This window comes from Prosopis cineraria, unplaced genomic scaffold (assembly GCF_029017545.1).
Source record: "Prosopis cineraria cultivar Desert tree isolate PC_DT_omini unplaced genomic scaffold, ASM2901754v1 PC15, whole genome shotgun sequence".
Lineage (NCBI taxonomy): Eukaryota > Viridiplantae > Streptophyta > Magnoliopsida > Fabales > Fabaceae > Prosopis > Prosopis cineraria.
Genome location: NW_026555346.1, coordinates 1,362,221 through 1,382,946, shown reverse-complemented (window position 1 = coordinate 1,382,946; position 20,726 = coordinate 1,362,221). Strand labels below are relative to the sequence as shown.

At 37.9% G+C, this 20,726-nt stretch overlaps 5 protein-coding genes across 12 annotated transcripts; 2 read left to right on the top strand and 3 right to left on the bottom strand.

Annotated features, from left to right (window-relative positions):
• Positions 1 to 500: 500 nt before the first annotated feature.
• Positions 501 to 2,020, bottom strand: LOC129294762 (uncharacterized). The gene is made up of 2 exons (XM_054933245.1): positions 1,731 to 2,020; positions 501 to 1,567 (listed from the first exon to the last, which is right to left on the bottom strand). Exons 1-2 carry the CDS (start codon positions 1,890 to 1,892, stop codon positions 989 to 991), a joined length of 741 nt encoding a protein of 246 aa, XP_054789220.1. The 5' UTR covers positions 1,893 to 2,020; the 3' UTR covers positions 501 to 988.
• Positions 2,021 to 2,840: 820 nt separating this feature from the next.
• LOC129294176 (probable ribonuclease P/MRP protein subunit POP5) lies at positions 2,841 to 6,310 on the bottom strand. Of its 7 annotated transcripts, none has more exons than XM_054932363.1 (6): positions 6,036 to 6,310; positions 5,043 to 5,418; positions 4,436 to 4,877; positions 3,800 to 4,032; positions 3,554 to 3,691; positions 2,841 to 3,381 (listed from the first exon to the last, which is right to left on the bottom strand). In XM_054932363.1, exons 4-6 carry the CDS (start codon positions 3,975 to 3,977, stop codon positions 3,233 to 3,235), a joined length of 465 nt encoding a protein of 154 aa, XP_054788338.1. In that variant the 5' UTR covers positions 3,978 to 4,032; positions 4,436 to 4,877; positions 5,043 to 5,418; positions 6,036 to 6,310; the 3' UTR covers positions 2,841 to 3,232. The 7 variants fall into 7 exon arrangements, with proteins under 7 accessions (XP_054788338.1, XP_054788337.1, XP_054788333.1 ...); XM_054932362.1 differs by having other exon boundaries at positions 3,800 to 4,024; positions 4,530 to 4,877; positions 6,036 to 6,309; XM_054932358.1 differs by having other exon boundaries at positions 4,530 to 4,877; positions 6,036 to 6,308.
• A 454-nt stretch (positions 6,311 to 6,764) lies between these two features.
• Positions 6,765 to 9,892, top strand: LOC129294177 (uncharacterized). The gene is made up of 2 exons (XM_054932365.1): positions 6,765 to 7,128; positions 7,851 to 9,892. The coding sequence occupies exon 2, from the start codon at positions 7,919 to 7,921 to the stop codon at positions 8,357 to 8,359; it is 441 nt and encodes a 146-aa protein (XP_054788340.1). The 5' UTR covers positions 6,765 to 7,128; positions 7,851 to 7,918; the 3' UTR covers positions 8,360 to 9,892.
• Positions 9,893 to 14,350: 4,458 nt separating this feature from the next.
• Positions 14,351 to 15,686, top strand: LOC129294582 (pathogenesis-related thaumatin-like protein 3.5). Of its 2 annotated transcripts, XM_054933003.1 has the most exons (3): positions 14,351 to 14,884; positions 14,968 to 15,241; positions 15,322 to 15,680. In XM_054933003.1, exons 1-3 carry the CDS (start codon positions 14,398 to 14,400, stop codon positions 15,464 to 15,466), a joined length of 906 nt encoding a protein of 301 aa, XP_054788978.1. In that variant the 5' UTR covers positions 14,351 to 14,397; the 3' UTR covers positions 15,467 to 15,680. The 2 variants fall into 2 exon arrangements, with proteins under 2 accessions (XP_054788978.1, XP_054788977.1); XM_054933002.1 differs by having other exon boundaries at positions 14,968 to 15,686.
• A 33-nt stretch (positions 15,687 to 15,719) lies between these two features.
• LOC129294581 (DNA-binding protein BIN4) lies at positions 15,720 to 20,238 on the bottom strand. The gene is made up of 13 exons (XM_054933001.1): positions 19,821 to 20,238; positions 19,611 to 19,706; positions 19,075 to 19,321; positions 18,810 to 18,871; positions 18,309 to 18,585; positions 18,118 to 18,179; positions 17,925 to 17,975; positions 17,395 to 17,512; positions 16,924 to 16,970; positions 16,727 to 16,753; positions 16,451 to 16,526; positions 16,201 to 16,334; positions 15,720 to 16,086 (listed from the first exon to the last, which is right to left on the bottom strand). Exons 2-13 carry the CDS (start codon positions 19,656 to 19,658, stop codon positions 15,982 to 15,984), a joined length of 1,254 nt encoding a protein of 417 aa, XP_054788976.1. The 5' UTR covers positions 19,659 to 19,706; positions 19,821 to 20,238; the 3' UTR covers positions 15,720 to 15,981.
• Positions 20,239 to 20,726: the final 488 nt, after the last annotated feature.

The following is a 20,726-nucleotide window of genomic DNA, read 5'->3' as shown; positions in this document are numbered from 1 at the left end:
CACCTAACAACATTTCAATCAATTTTTTATTATAATTGCAGCGAACAACACAAAGTCAACTGAAGTACCGAAAAAAAGTACCGACGTGTATTGTGGCATTCATTGGAAGACAACGTCTGACGATAGCATTTCTAAAAGTAAAAACTCGGCTCTCTCAGCTTGTAGATTTGCATGCTACTCCATCCACTTTGCCCATTTTATAAGATATTTTCAGAAATAATTTAATATTTTAAAATATAAAATATTTAAAAAAAAATAAAATTTTATTAAATATACTTGTTTTAATATCATCGTTATCTTTTTGTTGTACTTTTTTCATTATTTACGGTTTCATAAGTAAAATTTTATTAAGTAAAGTATATTTTTAGCAATTTGTATTTGTGTTTTTTTAAAAAAATTGTATAATATATTTAATAAATTTTATTCATATACATAATTTTGTTAAAAATTGTCTTATAAACTACGGAACGGAGTTAACATGAAATAAAGCAAGCGCATACTATATATATATATATATTTAAAAAACGACATATTGGTTATCTTCGAGAGAAAAACCAGTGGCAGCGACATTCATGGGTTTCGAAACAGGAAAAAAGAAGGAAAAAAGAAAAGAAACATGCAAGGTGAACAAGCCTGACCTCAGCACCATCAGCTGCAACATTAAGGGAGAATGGCGAGGGCGCTACTCTCCGCGTCATTTCTTCTGTCTCATTCTCTTTCACCCCTATCTTGTTGGCGACAAGGCCCATGTGGGTGCAAAACCTAAATCACTCCAATTATCTAAGAACACAATCAAGCACTAAAATATTATACCATTCAGTGGATTACGTCTAGCTAGCTGATATGTGATTCAATTCAACATGGATTGAATTCGAATCACCGTCTGTTATGTTGAAGCCTTACACATACCCATCTCCTATTATATATGCTTCCCTATTTTATTAATATCACTGCTACATATACTACGTGCTTTTGAGAGACTCTAGTTCTAATTTGAGATTCCCGCGGCAGCTTCCTCATCCCTACGATTTTGATCAGGTTCAATGGCAGACACGGCAGCCCAGCCATGCTCAAACGTGAGATCCAAGAAATAGAGCATGAAAACGAGGACGAAGCAAGAGATGAACATGGGAATGGGTCCAAAAAGCCACAGAAACATCGGAAAAGAGAAGTAAAAGGCACGCAAACCCAGAGACCAAAAATAGCTTCCTCTGTTAACGGTGGTGGCGACGTAGTCTGACGTGAGGATCTGGTGCCGAATATTCGGGCACACCTTCTTGAATGGAACGTTGATGAGGATGCTCGCGTGGCTGTAGTACCTTATGGACTGAACATTCATCAGAAAGGCCACCATGAAGCATACCAATATCGCGAAGAACTTTATCGTCAGACACAGGTCGCTTCTGTCCCCGTACACCACCATCACTTTCCTCTCCTCTTCCCCACTATGGCTCATCAAGACGGCGATGAGCGAACTCAGCATTATCGCCATCGATGCTACAAGAGTCGACGCCATTATGTTGTTCCTCAGAGATTGAACAGCTAGAACTCCATTCCTCGACACGTCCTGCGTATCGCGAAATCCAAGATTCAGAACCAGAAATGGGGGGAGAAAAATATGAAATCTAAAATGAATCAGAAACTAATTAAGAAATACTGGTAATCGATATTGACACGAACACCGGACGCTACATATATAGCAAAGAACGCTCTAATATATGACACGATACCTCCATCATTGCTTGAACCCAGAAACGGCGATTGATGGCATTGACGCCGACAACGGTCTTAGTGGGATTGTTGATGATTCGAAGGAGGAGCCAGAGGTGGTAGGACAGCAGGACCAGTAAACCGGAAGGGACGAGAATGACATCGAGTATTTTCTTCTCCATCTCTCTGTTGGTATGTGTTTATTGATTATAGCCTTTAGGCTATACCGTGAAGGAGGAAGGCGAGCGAAACTAATGGGAGAGTGAAGGAGAGTCGGCCGAGTGTTGCCGCGTGTGACAATGCAGTGAGGAGAATGTGAAAGCATTTATTTATGGCAGCGCCGATCCCACCAAACCCCCGCATCTGACTATGTAATTTTTTAAATTAGAAGTCCCCGCAAGAAATGGAGGAAAGGTTTGGTCATTTATTTAAATGGGATCCAAGTGTATTCATGGATCCAAAGTCTGACTGCACTAATGGCTTTTACTTGGATCCAAAGTCTGCTACCTTTTCATGCAAAATTTGAAGCCTTGATCACCGTTGTCCCACTTTCATGTGAGTGACCTGGTCACTTCCTCTGGTGGATGGAACAGAGGAATAGCTCCTCCGTTCTGGGTTAGATGATGCTGTTGTTTGCAGAATCGCCATAATTAATCCCCCAAAATTTCATTAATTTTGAGAAATTTTAGGTGAGTTTCTTTTAAATTGTAAAACAAATCCTCAAACACCATCCAGTCACGAAGAGAGGGATGCAAGAAATACGACTATATGAGCTAGGTTTATAATTTTACTTTTTTTTCCTTGACATCTCTTCAATTGCATTACTAAGGTTAATCTTATCAAGTTAAAAGGATTCAAACAGAAGACAGATCATACGCAGTCTATTGTATTAGAAAATCATTGTATGGGTATAAACTGCTTATTTAGCTGAACTTCATTTAACGTTTAAAAGATATACAAGCATTCATCACGTCTTTCATCTTTTGGCATTTTAGATTAATGGAGATATCCAAGTCTTTAAACTTTTCCTATAATAAATCTTTCTTTTTATTTTCCTCCACCGGACAGCGCCTCAAAAGCACCTATAGAACTCTGCCATTACCCCGACACCTATGCATAGCAGCATTAGATTCAAAGAAAAAGCATACCAAGCTTAATTAAAAAATGTTCAAGATTACAAATGAGTTGATATCATTAAAAGGAAAATAAATAAATAAACTTAATTTCCAGCTTTGAGAATTTAAGACCGTTTGCAAGTGACTGACTTCAAAGGAGATTTGTGCATTTTTCTCCGTGATTCTTTTTTCTACTCATGCATGTCAAATTCCCACATAGTTCAGGGAAGCTGAATTACATGTGAATGGAGGGAACTGTAGGCATCTAAAAACTAGCGTCGTAATCCTATCCTATACCACTGGAACATCTACACCAAAATCCTCAATTCTGAATGAATAGGCAATTTGAGATCAACATCAACTTTCTTATGGAAACTCCATTAGGAAGGAGATAGGCAGCCAAGCATTTAATGCTCCAAAAGTTTGATTTTTTCAAGATAGTTATGCATGCGCTGGGTATCATCAGTTGAGAGACGATCTCCCACCTTAAATTTGTACTGCTCAAACTTCAATTCCTCACACTTTAAGGCAGCAGTTCTACAAGCTTTTATACTACCTGGGACAAAAGTCAACTTCATGTCATCAGCAATTGGAGTGGTTATAATGGTAGGTGAAACTGCAGTCATCACATGTTATTTTGTCAAACTTAACTAATAACTAATCAACAAGTATTAATAGGAACGGATACGCTGCAATACCGGAATGCATACAGCATACAGCAAACTTACCAGACAGGTCCAACATGTTGAAAGTCACTGGGTAGTTCCCAATGCTTCTGATCATTGTAATAGCAGACCAAACTTTTTGATATTCTTCTCTTGAGACTCTAATGATGACTGTATTGGTGATTGGATTGACATGCTTGACTACAAACACAAAAAGTACAATTATTATTTGGAAAAACAACTAGCTAAACTTACAGACTAAAGGCAAATCTTATAAGAACTACAAACAATCAGTGATTTGTAACTAACCAAGGAATGATCCCACTGACGAAGCCAAACCACACTCCCCAAAGTTTAGCAGGATGCTTTCTTTTATTGCTTTCGACACATTAAATTGGGTAATTATAATAGAATCATTACCCGCATGGTCTCTGTTAGGATCCAAAAAGACCTCCATTACCATGTACCTATTTTTAAATCCCACCATGATCCTCCTTTACCTAGTGTAGAACACTCACCAGGCAGATCCGCTCCCTGTAAGGCTGTAAGCATCAATCACGAGGATCAAGCCGCTTGAATATTACATGAATGCACATCGAAAAAAGTTACTCTAGATCTTATGAACCAAAAAGTCATAGTTAAAATCAAACGGAATTGTGAATTCACACAATCATTTTTCATCGCTAATTGAAACTTGATTGCCAAATTATCAAAGACACATTTACAGCTTAATTACTCTTCAACAAATGTGAGGAATTCATAGCTTGACATTGGGAGGGGCAATTGAGAACGTTTCTATCTTAGTAAGATAATAATCAAACATTTAGAGGGAACCTTACCAATAAAAATACCAAAAATTAAGATAATTTACAACACGACAAGGATAGCAGGAACCAATTCACAGAATTCAGAACAGACTCTCCTAAAATCTTTATATTTATGTACCTAGAATAAGAGATTAGGATTTTACGAACACCACATGAGTAACTGTCCATCCTATAGTATATCCATAGGATTTAAGGGTGAATACTTTTCATACCCCATATCGCCAACTCTACAGATATTTGCGACTTCCACCAGAAGAACCCAAGCGAGGGAAGACGTCTTGAGAGAATCGCAGTCCTCACGCCAATCCTGCGATGTTGGAGTTTTCCACGAGCAACGGCAAGAGCGCGGCAGATCCTCCGTTTTGGGTTCACAATTCGACCGCACCCGTAGCCAGTTTGGTACTGGAGAGGACTCTCACAGAATCTTGCATAATTTTTATTTAATATATGTATTATTAATATCAAATGACACAGATACCCTTCATTAAAAAAAATCCCCTCAGTTTCACATTCATCGTCGAAAACACCGGCAGCAACGAGATTAGCGTAAATCGTGAGATCTACATGAACAAAAGGAAAAATCGAAAGCAATACAAAAACGGACAGCAAAGTCATAAAACGTACTCCGTTAAGCTAAGAAAAGTTTTTAGAATGGTGAGGCTTCCAACCAAGCTAAGCAAAAGTTTTCTATTTCCCTAAAGAGTAATTGAAAAAATGCCACTTACAAACGGAGGAACGGGAGATCTAAGCACCTAGCTGCCTAAGCCACGAATGGAGAACGCAGGAAGGCGAGATACGAACGGGAGATCTGAACATCGGAGGCTAAGATACGGCAACGAGAGTCGACACTCGAGGGGCAATAAGCTTGACTAAGGCACTAAGCGATGCGAGAAGGCGAGAATGCGAACAGCCGAGCGCGAGTGCCGCTGTGAGAGACAATCGGCAGTGAGCAACGAGCGTGAGGGAAAGTTGGAGCAACGGCGTATGCGATTGCGACTCTTGAGTGTGAGGTTGAGCGTTGAGTGTGAGGTCGACTGGAGTGGAGCGGCGGCGCCGTGAGTGTCGTAGGGTTGAGTCGAGTGAAGCCGAAAAGGTCCAGGGCTATGAAAGTAAATATATACAAGTTAAATATAAAACCAAATTAAATCATTGTATAATACGATATTATAATTATAATAAATTAAATTGATCAGTAAGTAGATAAAAATAAAATTTTATTAATAAAATTTTATAATATTATCCTCCAATCATAAAATTAAAATAATATTATAATATCATAATTAAGTGTGTAGAAATAATTTAAAAAAACATTACTGTAATCCTATCAGTTTTGATTTCTATATATATTTTTTTATATTTTAATTTTTTAATATTTTAAATTCTTTAAAATTCCTACATTTTATTTAATTAAAAATTAAAAACATTAAAAAATAAAAATATAAAAATTTATTATATTAAAAAAATATAAAAATTTATAATAAAATATGAGTAAAATATAAAAATATAAAATTATATTTTTTAAAAGAAAATTTATAATTTTATTTTTTAAAAATAAATTTAAAAGATATCAATATGTGTATGTGTGAATTGTAAATTGTTTCTTCGAGATGGAGGAAGTAGTTTTAAGAAAATAAACTGGCCTCCAGGCCAACCTTCAAAAAACAGGCCTAGCCCATCTATCTATTTAAACTAAAAAAGCTCGAGGCTAGGGTTTTTACTGTAGCTTTCGAAGGTCTCCGGAAATTGCCTTTTGGTGCGATGCGAAGGGAGACGTTATACTTGGCGGTAGCTCCGAGAGCGGTTGGACGGACAACGCAAATATGGAGTAAGGGCGGAGCAGTACGAAGAAGAGCCGTGGTGGTCGGCGTTGTGTACGTGGTGGTGATTGGTGAGGGGAGAGCTGCAGTGACAATTACTGGGTAATTTAGCAAAATTGGATTTCTTGAGAATCTGTCTTGATTCCGATTCCGTTTCGTTTCTCTGGGGCAAATGCTAGTGTGGCAAACACAGCCCTAGGAAATGAGATCCCCTTTAGAATGGATGGGCCGTTTACTGGTTATGGGCTTGGTCCAGTAATTCAAAGGACAGAATAAGAAGTAAGGCACAGAGACCCAATGAAGATTCAACCAGGACAAAGAAACGAAAAACCAACGAAGATAAGGTCTATTGACTTTGAGTCAAAGGCGATAGTCATTGGGACCGATAATGCCGCTTGTTATTACACGTGTCAAGTGATAATGGGGTGATAAAAATCTAAGCGGCTTGCCCTGTTTATCTCTAGCGTCACTGAATCGTTAAACAAGTGGGAAAGCTAGTGGAGACAGAGAGCAGAAGGACCGTTTACCCAAGGACCGTTGGGGACACGTGACAAACAAGGTACAAAAACAAGGGATGGACAGGTTCAGAGACTCCGTTACGATCGTTGGATCCGCTAGTTTATCCAAAATTGTAGGTGAAGTGGCCACCTGATTCAAATACACGATTTCGAGGAAAATTACGATTCGCCCACCATTTGACTCAAATTTCACATGAATTTCATTTGCATTTCGCTGTGTCTCCGGGGGCGTCAACCCCATTGTAGCCATCCGCTACTGTAGCGCCTTTTTTCTATAAATACCAAAGCCATTGCACTGGTTTGCTTGTTTATTTTCATTTTGTGTAAGGCGAGGTGCTGCGTGGAGAGTGGGTGTGAGATAGGGAGAGAAATATTAGTTTTTGTATATATTTGGTGTTTCTTTCTCATTTTGTAGGTGTTTTAGGGGTGCGGAGGTGCGGAGGCGGACTCGGCAGCTTGACTTTGTTGAAGAGCTTGTGAGTAATCTTCCTTCATTTTATCTTCTGGCGTTGGTTGGTTCTTTGTTGCCATTCCTAGATTCACCTGCTGTTCCCGTGCGTGTGTATGTGGTGGTGTAATTTCTAGTTACGCCCGTGAGCGATCATAATTTTTTATGTTTGTGTTTCTTCGGTTCTTTTATGGAGATTATCGATCCAAATTTGTCTTTTAAAAGAGGTTTGGGGTTTCTTTAGCCCCTTGAGAGGGGCCGGGAGCACTGATTTCCTGTAGGTTTTGTATGTGATAAACCTTCAAGGTGGTTATGAATAGGTAATTGTTCACGGAGCTCGTGTTTATTGTGTCGTCTCTTGGAACTCTTGGATGGATGAGATTTATATCTGCCACATGTGGTCGTTTGTTTTCTCGCGGAACAAGCGTTAATTGTTTTATGATCCTGGAGACTGTCTAAACTCAGTGCGAGTTGTCTAGTGAAGATATTATGTAAGGGAGGGCACTATTGTTGGCTTTGTTTCTCGTTATCTACGGATGATACATTCAAGGATTAAAATCTATTTTACGACAGGGTCTCTCATGTAGCAGATAGTTGACAGTTTTTTTTCTTAGCGTATTTAAAAGTAGAGTGCCGAACATTTTCTGAATGACAATATATATTAATTCAGACCCCCTTTCTCTCTTTAGAGGCAAGAAAGTCAATTTCTGTTGAGTCTGACTGAATTCTCTGTTGTGATGGGACGTGCAGAAAATTCAGGCAAGGCCTTGAAGTCGAAGAGTGTTAGAATCTTAGAAGTTTCTGTTTCAACAGAGGGAATGGAGGTATATGGCAAATCTATGGTTGCAGGTCCTGCAAATGTTGTTTATCTGTCGAGTATTTTGGGCCGAGATGGGCCCATTCCTGGTCACAAATGCGACTGGAAATGTGAAAATGAACATGTTTGTGGAAACATGTATCGCTGCAAGCTAACAGGGCTGACTCACATATGTGATAAGAACTGCAATCAGAGAATTTTATATGATAACCATAGCTCTCTTTGCCGAGCAAGTGGTAAAATTTTCCCTCTTACAACAGCAGAGGAACAAGCAGTGAGAGGTGTCAGAAGAAAGCTTGACATGGAGAATTCACCCTCAGACAGCTGTGGTGGTTTTAAGCGTAGACGGGATGCACAAATTCATCCTTCTCCTTTTGAGAGATCTTTCTCTGCTGTCAGTCCTATCTGTAGCCAAGTTGGAGATGGCATGGATATGAGCTAGATTTTTATTATACAACTCAAAAAGACTCTTAATAATTTCTTGTCCTTTTGGACATTTTTCCTTTTTCTATTGGACAAGTTACAGAACTTGATCTATTGTGGACTACTTATTGCTGGACCTTACATGTCCGTCTCTTGTAGGAACTCCTATATTTCTAGTATTTATGTAATGTAGTGCTTGAAGTAGCTTGACTGTTGGATGGCAAGTTTATGGGACTTGAATTGACATCAGTCTCTTGTTAACCTTATTGAGAGGCAGACTGCTATAGCTAGCTACAGCTACATGATGCATTCTGTCCTTTATGATGCTTGATTATGATTATGACCCACACTATTGTAGTATATATGAGCAATCTGTAACCCTTTTCTAGCGTACTCTGAAGTTTATACGATAGTTAATCTGTGATAGCAGGAAAGCCCTATTGTAGTATTTGTGTGATGGTAATTTGCACCTTCCTGTTAGGACTTGTATTCTTTCACCGCTTCTGTTTCCCCGAGTTAATCTAAACTAACAGGTGACTGTTGTCAATCTTGTCACTTCCAGTCTGATCTCTTTATTCAGGGTTTGTTGTTAACCTTCTACTTCTGTAAGCTCAGGGTTCTCTCTGGTTCTTCATATGAACAAGATCTTTGCCATGTTATCTGGTGAAAGGTTTAGTAGTTCAGATTTGCATCTGTATTGATTATCGCTCTAGCTCATTCTTTCGATGATTTGATTGATAACTAGCTGTCTGAGGTTAATGTAACTTGTGCAGGTTTTGAAGTGAAAGCTACCAAGGGCCCTTGAAAACACTTGTTTGCAATATTGAATAAATTATTGTGAAATCGATATGCTGTTCTAGATGATGAAGAAGTGATATGCGTTTCTTGTTTTCTCGATGCAGGATGCCTCTGCTGAAGAGTGGAGACGACGTTTTCAGATCTGGAAACATTGTCTAGAGTGAAGGTGATCTGACATGATGTTAAAAGAGTTGGAATTGACAATTCCAAAGGTGTTTATAAGATCATGGTTATCTCATCCGGAAACAATGTCAAGAGCGAAGGTGATCTGACATGATGTCAAAAGAGTTGGAATTGACAATTCTGAGATCACGGTTAGCTGCATCTGGAAACAATCTCAAGTGTGAAGGTGATCTGACATGATGTTTATAAGATCAAGACGATGATTCAAACAGGATTCTGAAAGCTGAAAAGGCAGGATACTGAATCCAACTTCGAAACAGAGGACCTCATTGATATATTCCATTACACGCCCCTTCAGACGGTGGCTTTGAGCTAACGAGGACTGGGCCGGATCAATTCTTAGAATTACCATGGGTCTGTCAAACCTGCATGTTATCTCCTTGTTTTTTTGGATTGAAATTGATTTTCTCCTCGCATGTCATTTTTTCCTACCTGCTCAATTTACCTGACAAACAACATTCGGCTTTTGGAGGAGAGATTAATGACTACCCTCCGGTCGCTCTGTTCATTTATTGGGACTCTCAGAGAATCATCTTTTGAGACAGGCTTAATTTGAATAGTTTAGATTTAATTTGTACAGTTTTAATTTAATATTTTTATTTTTATTTTTAAAATAAAATATGTATAAAAATTGCAACAAAAATTTAATAGATATATTTATCAATTTGGCAGTTCAGATTTAACATAAATGGTTTAAATTTAATATTAAAATTTTTAATAAATTTACTGTTTTATTTAAAATATATTTATACTATTCAGAATATACTTGAAAAGTTAATTTAAATTTTTTATATTAAATTTAAATTATTTATATTAAGTCTGGATTGTTGAATTGATAATGTATATTTATTAAAAAAATTATAATTTTTATACATTTTTTATTTTAAAACAATTTAAATTTTTTTCTTTTACCTTAAAAAGAGAGATTGAAGAGGTTTTCTCTGAAAGAAGTCGATTCTTGTTTAGTACTAGACAAATGTGGGTTTGTATGCCTCGTTCTCGATTCTCAAGATTTTTAAACATGCATAGTCTGTCAGCTTTTAGCATTGAGTATACATTAATGATTATATATTAAAGAGTTAAAGGTAAATTATATCTCCAAATTTGTCACGAAGAGGTTGCAAATATTTTTAAATTTAATTATGTGTCGTTTGTAAATTTTTAAATTTATCATCTTATCATTTGTATTATGAATTTTTTCCATTACTTGGATCCATTTTTAAATTTTTAAATATTTTTTAATATTAAATATTGCATTATGAGTCCCATCAATATATTTTTATATTTTTAATATTTTAAAAAATCTCTCTCTTCTCCACCTCCTCTCTCCCCCCTTAATTGACCAACAAGGATCTCACACAGCCGTTGTGTTTAGAGTATCCTCAGCCTCATTGGTGCCTCCCTTCCCCTTCCTCGTACTCCTTCAACCCCACTGCCACCTCCTCCTTTTCTTTCACCATCGCACCTTCATTCAAAACCAGAATGAGCCCTCCTCCACTACCTCCTTCCTTTCTTCCACCTCTCCGAGCTCCAACTCAACTTTGATTTCGACTTTGATCGCCTCTCTGCCCTCCACTTAGAACATGCCACCCTAAGATCAGCCTAACTTTTCTTCATGCAGGCTTGCATCACATATAGACGAGCCACCCTAAGATTAGCCAAACCGAGCATGAAACAAATGGCATTCGTTGATTGTGATCATGAAACAGAGCATGGTCCACTGTTTTATGATCGTGAGGATCCGTTGATTGCAATCTTGGGATACAAATGGCATTCTCTGGTACAGATAAATACCATGTGCTTTGAGAGCTTTTGACGCTGATGAATACGGACATGGGTGAAAGGATCACCTATGACTTGGCCTTCTTCGTCAACGGCAAGGCAATCAGAAGAGGACGAGGGGGAGAGAGAGGAGTGAGGAAGAGAGATAAAGTGGAGGAGAGAGAATGTTTTTTATTTAAAAAAATTAAACAAATGTAGGACCCGTAAATGATCGTTTAGTAATTTTAACGTCAGGGTGAAGAGATAACAAATTTGATATGTTGAGAGAAATAAATGATTTACGGTTAATTTTATGGTCATTTGTAATTTTGTATATACATTTTAAGAATATTTTGTACCCTCAACTTTATATTAAATTATGATATCTATTATTTATCCTTATTTTTACTACTTTGTTTGGGGATTGCAAGTATCATCAAAATTCATTGTGCTCCGGCCCAAGGCCTTGCCTTCTAAATACATTTTTATTTGGCTGAATGAATTTTCCCCTTTTGCCAAAAAGAAGAAATTCATCGTTCTTCCTCCTTCGCAAAACGATGCATTTTGATGCAACTTTGGCTCTACTTTACTCATCATATCTTATGTTTAATGGGAAAGATGGCCTCCCACAAGTGATGTTTCCCCCAGAAATAGGGATAGATATTTTATTGGGAGAATAATTCTAAGTGGGAAGCAGAAATAGGGATAGATATTTTATTGGGAGAATAATTCTAGGATCCCAAGCAAGGATTGTAAATAAGACCATTGACAATTGATGACCTCCTTCCGGCCCACTCTCATGTTAATTGTGAGGGATGAAAGATTTGAATTTATAAGTACAAAAGAAAGACTATGGTTTTGCCAAGTTTCAATGTGGCAAAATTTACCGGATTTGTAATCTATTTTCTGTCAACAATTAACTTCAACAGATTCAAGACTTTTAGCATGTCTTATATTCGTTTAATACTTTCATGGATTATCAACAACAATCTCTCAATCTCCTCCAAACCTTGTGCTTTTTATATAATGTGTCATAATCAGAGGCCTCTGTCGGCTTTTTAGCAAAGATTTTTTATCTCATGTATCCTTATTTATGATATAGATTCCTTAATTTCTTGCTTTTCTTTCATTTCCTTTGTTATTAATACATTTAAGCTCTCTCGTCTAAGTTTAGTTTAGAGACCTATACCATTGTAATTTTTTTTTTTTATCTTTTGAATATATTTGATCTCTTTATCCAAAAAGCAAGGATTGCAATTGTAAATATTATCAAGTGCCGTGAAATTGTTAAAATATTACGAGTCTCAAGGTTTGTCAAAGTAAATAATTTTTTTAATTACTAAATTACCCACGACTCCCCAGACAAAAGCCTCTCGTCTTCTCGATCGATCTGAACTCTGAATCTTTCTCCTCTCTCGACAGATCTACCGTTCAAGGTGGTGGAGCTTCTCAAGTCTCAAGATCTCACTCATGTGAAGCTCTATGACACTGACTGATGCCGATGTCCTTGCCACCGGCTAAGGCGGTGAACGTGTTTCCTCTCTCCTTCCTTCACACCCCACCGCGCAACCAGGCTTCACAATCGCCTCTTTCTTTCTTCTCACTCATCATCCCTCGCTTCCCTAAATTAAAACATTCAGAATTCCCAATACGAGACCCCGCGCTGTGGTCTGTCATGCATGGGCTTAACAAGAATATGGATTGGGTTTTGGATTACCAACTGGTGGGCCAGATGTTGGAGTCAAGTAGTACGGGTTTAGTGGAAGGAAGTTTAGCGTATAAGAAGTGGCTAGGCAACTATGACAAGCATTACTAGAAATTTGCAGCTGATTTCCACTCTGTTCGTTCTTCTTCTTTCTATGTTTCTTCCTTCTGCTGTACTCTACTTCCCTTCTTACTAATAATTTCTTTCACTTTCCTTGATATTCTTATGTCAATGATTGAGTTGGCTATCTATATGTACTGGTTCTTGAAAATTTAAGGCAATACTACGTGAGTACCTTGGTCCAGAATATTTTTGTGTTCCTTTAATTGCTTAACAGGTTTGGTGATTGTGACAGTCTTTTTTTTTTTTATGTTATATGTCTTTGTTTGTTGGAAGGGTGGGGGTGTGGGTTGGTTGCTAATTAAATTAAAAAAAGGGGACAATGTCATGACTCTGAGAAGAAGGAAAGAGTGAAGCAGAGGCGGTGAAGGAGAAGAGGACAGCGATAGACCTTGGGAGTGATGGGCACTGCAGGGATTGAGCATTAAAAATTGTTTACATTGACATGTCTTGGGACTCCAGAGTATTTTGACAATGAACTTGAGAGTATTTACAATCCTTGCCTGGTGCTCTGGAATAATTCTCCCTTTTTTTTTTATTAGTGTACGACAGTATTTAATCAATAAAATAATTAATTATGATTGATTCCGTTAGTAATTGATTAGTCCCTAATGAATCAGATGAGGAAATACCCTAACCCTCTTCTGACTTTGAGATAGTCTAGGCAATTATTTTAAAACAATCTTATGCAGAGATATCATCATGATGAAGCATCCTTTTTTTTTTTTTTGAGCTTTTAGAAATATTTTTCTTTTACTATTGGATACACGAGTCTCATCTCTTAGCGTTAGATCTTTACACTCTTAAAGCAATCTTTGTAATGTACAGTACTATAGTCTTTTTCTAAAATAAATTCACATCACGCAATCTCTTGTTGGCTTAAAATCTACACTCTTCTCTTCAAAATTAAAAATATGTCCACTATTCTCGTATGTAAGAAAATGAGTTTCACTATGTATATTCTAAGCGATATATTTTTATAATTGTTGTTTGTAAGATATAATAAATATTAAATTTTCATTTTAAAATATAAAAAGCATATTTTAAATTTAAAATAAGCCACTATAATTATCAACTTAAAATAAATTTATTAAAATAAAGTCTTAAAAAAATTAAAATCACGTTTAAAATGGTTGCATGAAAATATCCGAGATGCCCGACACGCTCCTTTGGAGCGAAGTCACGACTCTCTCTCTCTCTCTCTCTCTCTCTCTCTCTCTCGGCCAACAGAAGTCACGACTCAAAGTTACGGATTTCCCAATTTGTACAATATCCCATGCAACAGCAAAAGCAAAGAATTGCTTTTTGAAGAGAAAATTGACGGTAAAAGAAATGCTAAAACCATAAAAGTAGTTTTGCTTGCGCCTGGGATTTTCGGGAAAGCGACTTCATGCTTTGTTAATGCAAATGATGCATTACGCACAGAGACACATATACCAAGCTCGCACCACAAGCAGATCCCTCCTATTTGCCATTCCCATTCAATCAAAATGCCATTCTGGAAGCTCCCCACTTTCCTCCTCCTCCTCCTCTTCTCATTCTCAACCTGTTCATACTGCATCACATTCACCATCACCAACAACTGCACCACCACCATATGGCCCGCCACGCTGTCCGGGTCGGGGTCGGCGGAACTTTCGCCGACAGGGTTCCGGCTGGAGGCGGGGCGAAGTGTGCAGCTGACGAGCGGGCCAAAATGGTCGGGGAGGATATGGGGAAGGACTGGTTGTAAGTTTGATGGGAATGGAAACGGAAAGTGTCAAACGGGTGATTGCGGGGGGAAGCTGGAATGTGAAGGGAATGGAGCAGCTCCTCCTGTGTCGTTGTTCGAGATCACACTCGGCGGTGGCTCCGACCAAGACTTCTACGATGTCAGCCTCGTCGATGGCTACAATCTCCCAATGCTGGCCGTCCCAGCAGGGGTGTATGGTGCCTCTGCGTGTAATTCCACCGGTTGTATTTCTAATCTCAACAGAGGTAATTAATAGCACGGCAGGTTGTGTCATATTGTGCATGGAACCCTTCAAGCTCAATTGTTAATTATTAATGAAAACATGCAGGTTGCCCCGGGGAACTTCAAGTGACCAGTGGGAATGGGAACCAAGGAAGTGGGGGCGTGGTTGGCTGCAGGAGCGCTTGCGAGGCATTTGGATCGGACCAGTACTGCTGCAGCGGACAATATGCCAACCCAACCACGTGCCATCCCTCCTATTACTCCACCATTTTCAAGAAGGCGTGTCCCAGGGCTTACAGCTATGCTTACGATGATACCACCAGCACTTTCACTTGCAAAGCCAACGGATATCACATCTTTTTCTGCCCCTCCGCCGCCAGGTACTTTCTCCCTCTATACTTTCCCATGAACATGCAATACCTTTTAAGCCCCCATGCTGACATGTGGCATCACGATTCAGGATTAGAAAATCAACTAATAAACGCAACGGGAAGGCTCAGCAAGTCGGTTCCTCAAATGCTCTCTTCCCCTATTCAAGGCCAATCTCCCTCTCTGTTGCTGCTCTTACCTTCTGGGCTTCTGGAGCAACATGGTCTTTAATATGAATGAAACAATGTCCTCGCGGATTCCTCCCAGCTGAGTATCATCCTGAGAGAATTGCACGAGCATTCCGAGTTATAAATTACTCTTCCATTTCTTCAGTAGACTGCCAACTGTATAAAAGCACATAGCCGCAACCCTATCCTAAGCACTCTCAAGTGTAGTTGTAATGCAGGAAGAAATTCTTTTAAAGTCGTCATTTCTAACGTGACCTGGAATGTGAGGATTATTCTCCCACATTCTATCTTCCACAACCAGTTCTGGATAAATTTAATGAATAATAGCCGAATAATTTGAATCAAAGATAACAATATTCATTGAAAAATGAAAACCAAAACAAAAATCGAATTCTGGAATACAGACTCAAACACAAATATATTAAGAACGGCCTCTTTAGAAATCCAATGGCACATCTATATTTTCACCTCCACCAGTCGTCAACACTTGAGTCCAGCGTCGTCAACCCAACTCTAAGGCTGAGAATAACCATTCCTGGCGTATACAAGAAATTATGAAAAACTCATTTTTTGGCCTTTGGTTTCTTGGAACCTTGAGCTTTTTTTCTCGTTTTCTTTGGTGCTGGTGGTTTTCCACCTGCACCCCTACCTCTTTTCTTTGCAGCACCCTGCATCCAATATTTTTGAAACAATTACGGATGCATGCACTATGTCATACAACATGAAGAAGCCCTGCGTTCATGAAGGACAAATTTAAAACACAAAGTACTGCAGCAACTTACTGTTGTTTTGTCAGTCTTCCCGTTTGCTTTTTTGTTGGTTTGCTCCTCATCATGCTCATTTTGATCAGTTTGGCTTCCTTTCGGCAACTTGTCAGTTTCCTCATCCGAATCAAAGGAGAAACCATCCAGCGTCCCTTCACCATACACAGTAATTCAGTCAGGGCGTTGGAGGACATGAAATGCATATGCTACAAAAAGGAACCCAAATACAAATAAAAGCCCTAATTAATTGTTGAAAGACGCAGCCAACCTTCAACCATAGTTTCTGCTTCATACACATTAGATTGTGGTTTCAGCTGTATGAAGTCATTCATGATCGCCTCTATCTGATGAAGAAATACATGAATAGCATTGACAAATTAGTAAAGGAATATTCCCCGTAATGTCACTAGACTTACTACACAAGGGTAACAATGTGGGAAAGGAACAATGAAATCCTTAGTAAGGTAAGATAATAAAGCTAAAAAGTCAAAACATAAACCCTCGATACGAATGTGTGTGAATTGTTATTTGATAATAAACGGACCTTTGCCTCTGACTGCCCGAAGCTAACCTGAAGAAAGAACAAATTCATATCAAAAGGCAAAAGCAATTTGTTAAAGTTAGATGCCACAAGGCATTTATTGTAATAAAAAACTCAGAAGGCCTTTTTTTTGGGGGGGGGGGGCGCAATAAGGACATGATTTCAAATGCAGAAAATCCCATACAAGATTAATTACATACAACACAAAACGTCCTGGAAGGAATTATTGCTGTTTTGTATATTGTTCCTGCAACAGTATGTAAAAGTTGTGCGATCAGATACAGTTATCCTTTAGAAAACAAAAGGACTATATAACTAACTAACTCAGAAGGTCAGACATAGAATTTTAGTGGCAGAACAGGAGATTACAGAGGCACATATCTCAGAAAAGAAAGTATGCAACAACAACAACAAACCTTATCCCACTAGATGGGTTTGAAAAGAAAGTACACACATACATATGAATAATAAAAACCAAGATATCATCAGTAAGTTTCAGATATTCTGAGAAATTAATAATATTTACGGGTTCATCTTCATTCATTTCTAGAAAACTCAGTATGTAGCTATCACACTTATAAAAAAACTAGCTACAATGAGAAAGGAATCCACGCGTCTTTCTACAGCATAATACTAAATCGTGACTCAGAAAACAGACGCATTAAAAATACCTTTCAAATCAAAGTACATTTCCTGATCCCCAGAAGGAGAATCTGAAATCATTATTCTGCCCACAGCGCCTATATCACCACTTAGATCTATAGAGTCACCTTCACATTCAATAAGTGCCTGCCAAGACAGAGGAGCTCTTTGTAAAGAACCTGTTTTCCTTCTTGTGAGTGAGAAAGAGAAGTGTAATACATCGCATAATGGATCAATGAAAGAAAATACTACGATCCCTGATTATAACCAGTTTTACCCACTAATTCCCAAAACACTCTTTTATCGTCAATAAGCAGTGCAATCTCTATTGGTAATTTCATTAACCTAATAATATGAATCAAGAAATATAAAACTCAATATAAAATATAAAATTCACAGAAATTATTCGTGTGTCATGAATAGCATAATTCATTTTTCAAACTCCATGCAACGCATAGAAAAACCTACTTAGTTATTTTTAAAAGCATACTAGAATATGGTCCTTATAGAATTGAACACGGAGAAGAGGGTAAGCCATAATATAATGGGGCTGTCAAACCTTTGTACGATGAACTTTCTCAGAAAGAATCAAAGGCAACCCTGAATAGACCTGCGAATCACATATCGCAAGCAAAACTCAGGATGCCAGACTAGATAGATAATTCATATGCCTTCAAATTATTCATGCATTGAAGCCAAGGGCACATCATGAACCAATTTCTAGTATTTACTATAATCTTAACTGTTCTTACATGTGGTTCAACATGCTTTTCAGAAGTTCTTTCCTCTTTAACTTCCGCATCTTCACCACTCCCTGTTCCAATTTCAGATGACAGGCAAAAGATAATGAGAAAATTTTAACTCAAATACACATGCTTGAAAATGGAGACATCTCTTGGATGTTCAATAACTATTCTGAAGCAACTCACTTCATAGTTCATACCTTTCCCTTTTGCTCCGCCTTTTGTGCTCCTCGTATTATGTGGTGTATGGTCATCTTGGTGTATTTGCTTCTGTGGAAGCTTTTCTTCTGATTCCTTCTTTGATGGAGACTTTCCATCTTTGCCAATGAGAACTTCATCCCCACATTTCTCTTCACCTAGGAATTCCAATTTTTGGCATGCATAAGTTTCCTGCTCATTGATGCGATCTTCCCATTTTTGACTATGATCACATGACTCGGAATCAGATGATAGTGTCCAGACTGAATGAATAGATTCCTTAAAATAAAAAAAATGCCATAAGCAAATAGCAATCACAGAATAGTTTGTTTGGAAAATATCTTTTTCCGTGTTTCCTTGTAGAAGGCAGCAGGCTAACTACTATTAGGATATATAACTTTTCTATCTTATGCATAGGCAGTGAAATCACAATAAAAATCATTTTTAGGAGCAAAAGCCTGCACGTAGATACTTTTAATAATATCAATGAACGAGGTTCTTACATTATGCTTTATATACTTGCCATTGTTTGGTTCATTCATAGCCTTCCTTTTCTTCCCATCTCCTGGATCATAATAGAAAGACGTCAATGAAAGTTTACTGAAAAATCAAACGAAGATTTTTCACATCCTATTGCCATTGGTATTATGGATATGCTTGTGTTTTAAGCTTAGTATTTTTTATTGAGCTTTTAATGACTCAGAACAAATTCTAGGCCTATTTTACATATTCATCTTGACAAACACAGCACTCAAATCTCAAATATACCTTCTATCTTTTCGTTGTCCCCTTTTTTTCTTCTTGATGGTGTCCGAGAGACTGCTTCTACTGTCCGCCTGGGCAAAGACTCGGCACAACTTTTGCCTGGGCCAGTTGTCTCCTTCTTGGCGATCTCAGAAAATGTAGACGACTTTAAAAATGACTCTCCACGGACAGCTTTATCCTCAACTGAAGGGCTATCATCTTGAAGAGACCCAGAATTCGAGGATATCGTCAACGGTGAATCAGTTGGCACCTTGTCAACATCATCAATTGTTCTAATTAGAAAGCACATAAAAATGATGCAAGTATGTTTCGTGGCAGCATCATCATTGCTTGTGAATGTTAAGGTACCAAGATGCGAAGGAAACGATTTAAAGTCGAAATTAAAACTGATTCAGAAATTGATGTTTATTGCAGGCATCGTACTCCAGTCATCAAGCTCGTGTAGGCGAATTAGAAAGTAATTATAAAACAATAAATGAAATAATCCAACAGAATCTTCTGAAGCAACCAAGCAGAAAGAAAAATATTGTTCAGAACACCTTAAATGAACGCAGCCAATCCGGAGAGCTCTCCCTCGAATCGGTCATTTGTAGATTTGTTTGCGGAATAAAAATCCTAGTTATGAAATGAAAGGCCTGTAAAGCAATGAGGCGATTATGGAATATTGAAGCCACCGTTAGTCACATGAAGCAAATCATCGAACACGTAAAAGGCAAAAGCGGACAGAAGAGGAAAGAAAGTGAACCAACCTTGTCGAGACGAATTAGCCGGATTTCAGTATAACTGACATTTCGGAAAATTATCGAAACCGTTGCTAGCTACCTGCCTACCTCACGCCTTGCTACTAGAAGGGGGACGGACTGAGAGCGGGAACTTTTTTGTCTCGGGTTCTGACTTCCGAGCCGCTGGAGGCGAAATCCGGAGTTGATGAAATTGATTTTTTTTTTTTTTTGGTACTAATGATGAAATTGATATTTTGATGTTAATATATAGTTATACACTGCATGCACGTAATTATTCTCCATATTTCTATTAATTAGTTTGATAGTTTAATTGTGAAATACTACTACGCTAAAATCTAGAAACATTTTTATTACATGCTTGTTTAATCATGTGATCATATCCAACACCATCGCCATTCCCAAGAAAGCAGAAGAAGAAGGAAATGAGAGAAAGAGGGGCGATAAGGAAGTCAATTAATGAAAAAGCTATTTTCATCGATATTGCCGGGATTGCGGCCTCGCGCCTAGGTCGTCTTGGAACGGAAATTAAACTTATTTGATGGACTGGACTTCGATGGGCTTGACTCTTTTTACTTTGATGGGCTTGATTTTTTGGGACTTCAATTATGGGCTTCATTTGGAAAGCGAGGAAAAGGTAGAAATTTCCTATGGTAAAATTAAAGGGAGGCTCCAGCCCTTATATAAAAGGCTTAAAGCTGAACTCCTAAACCCAATTACAAAAAAAAATAAAAATAAATATTATAATGTAATTAGAATATTTTAAAATTAAACATAAAAATAAATCAAAGTAATTATTTTAGTTGGCAAAAAAAAAATTACCTTTGTCAAACTTGGTGAGAATCAAAGCACCCATATAAAACAATCAAAGGTCACAATATCAGCCACTTAACATCCATAACAAGACAACAGCTG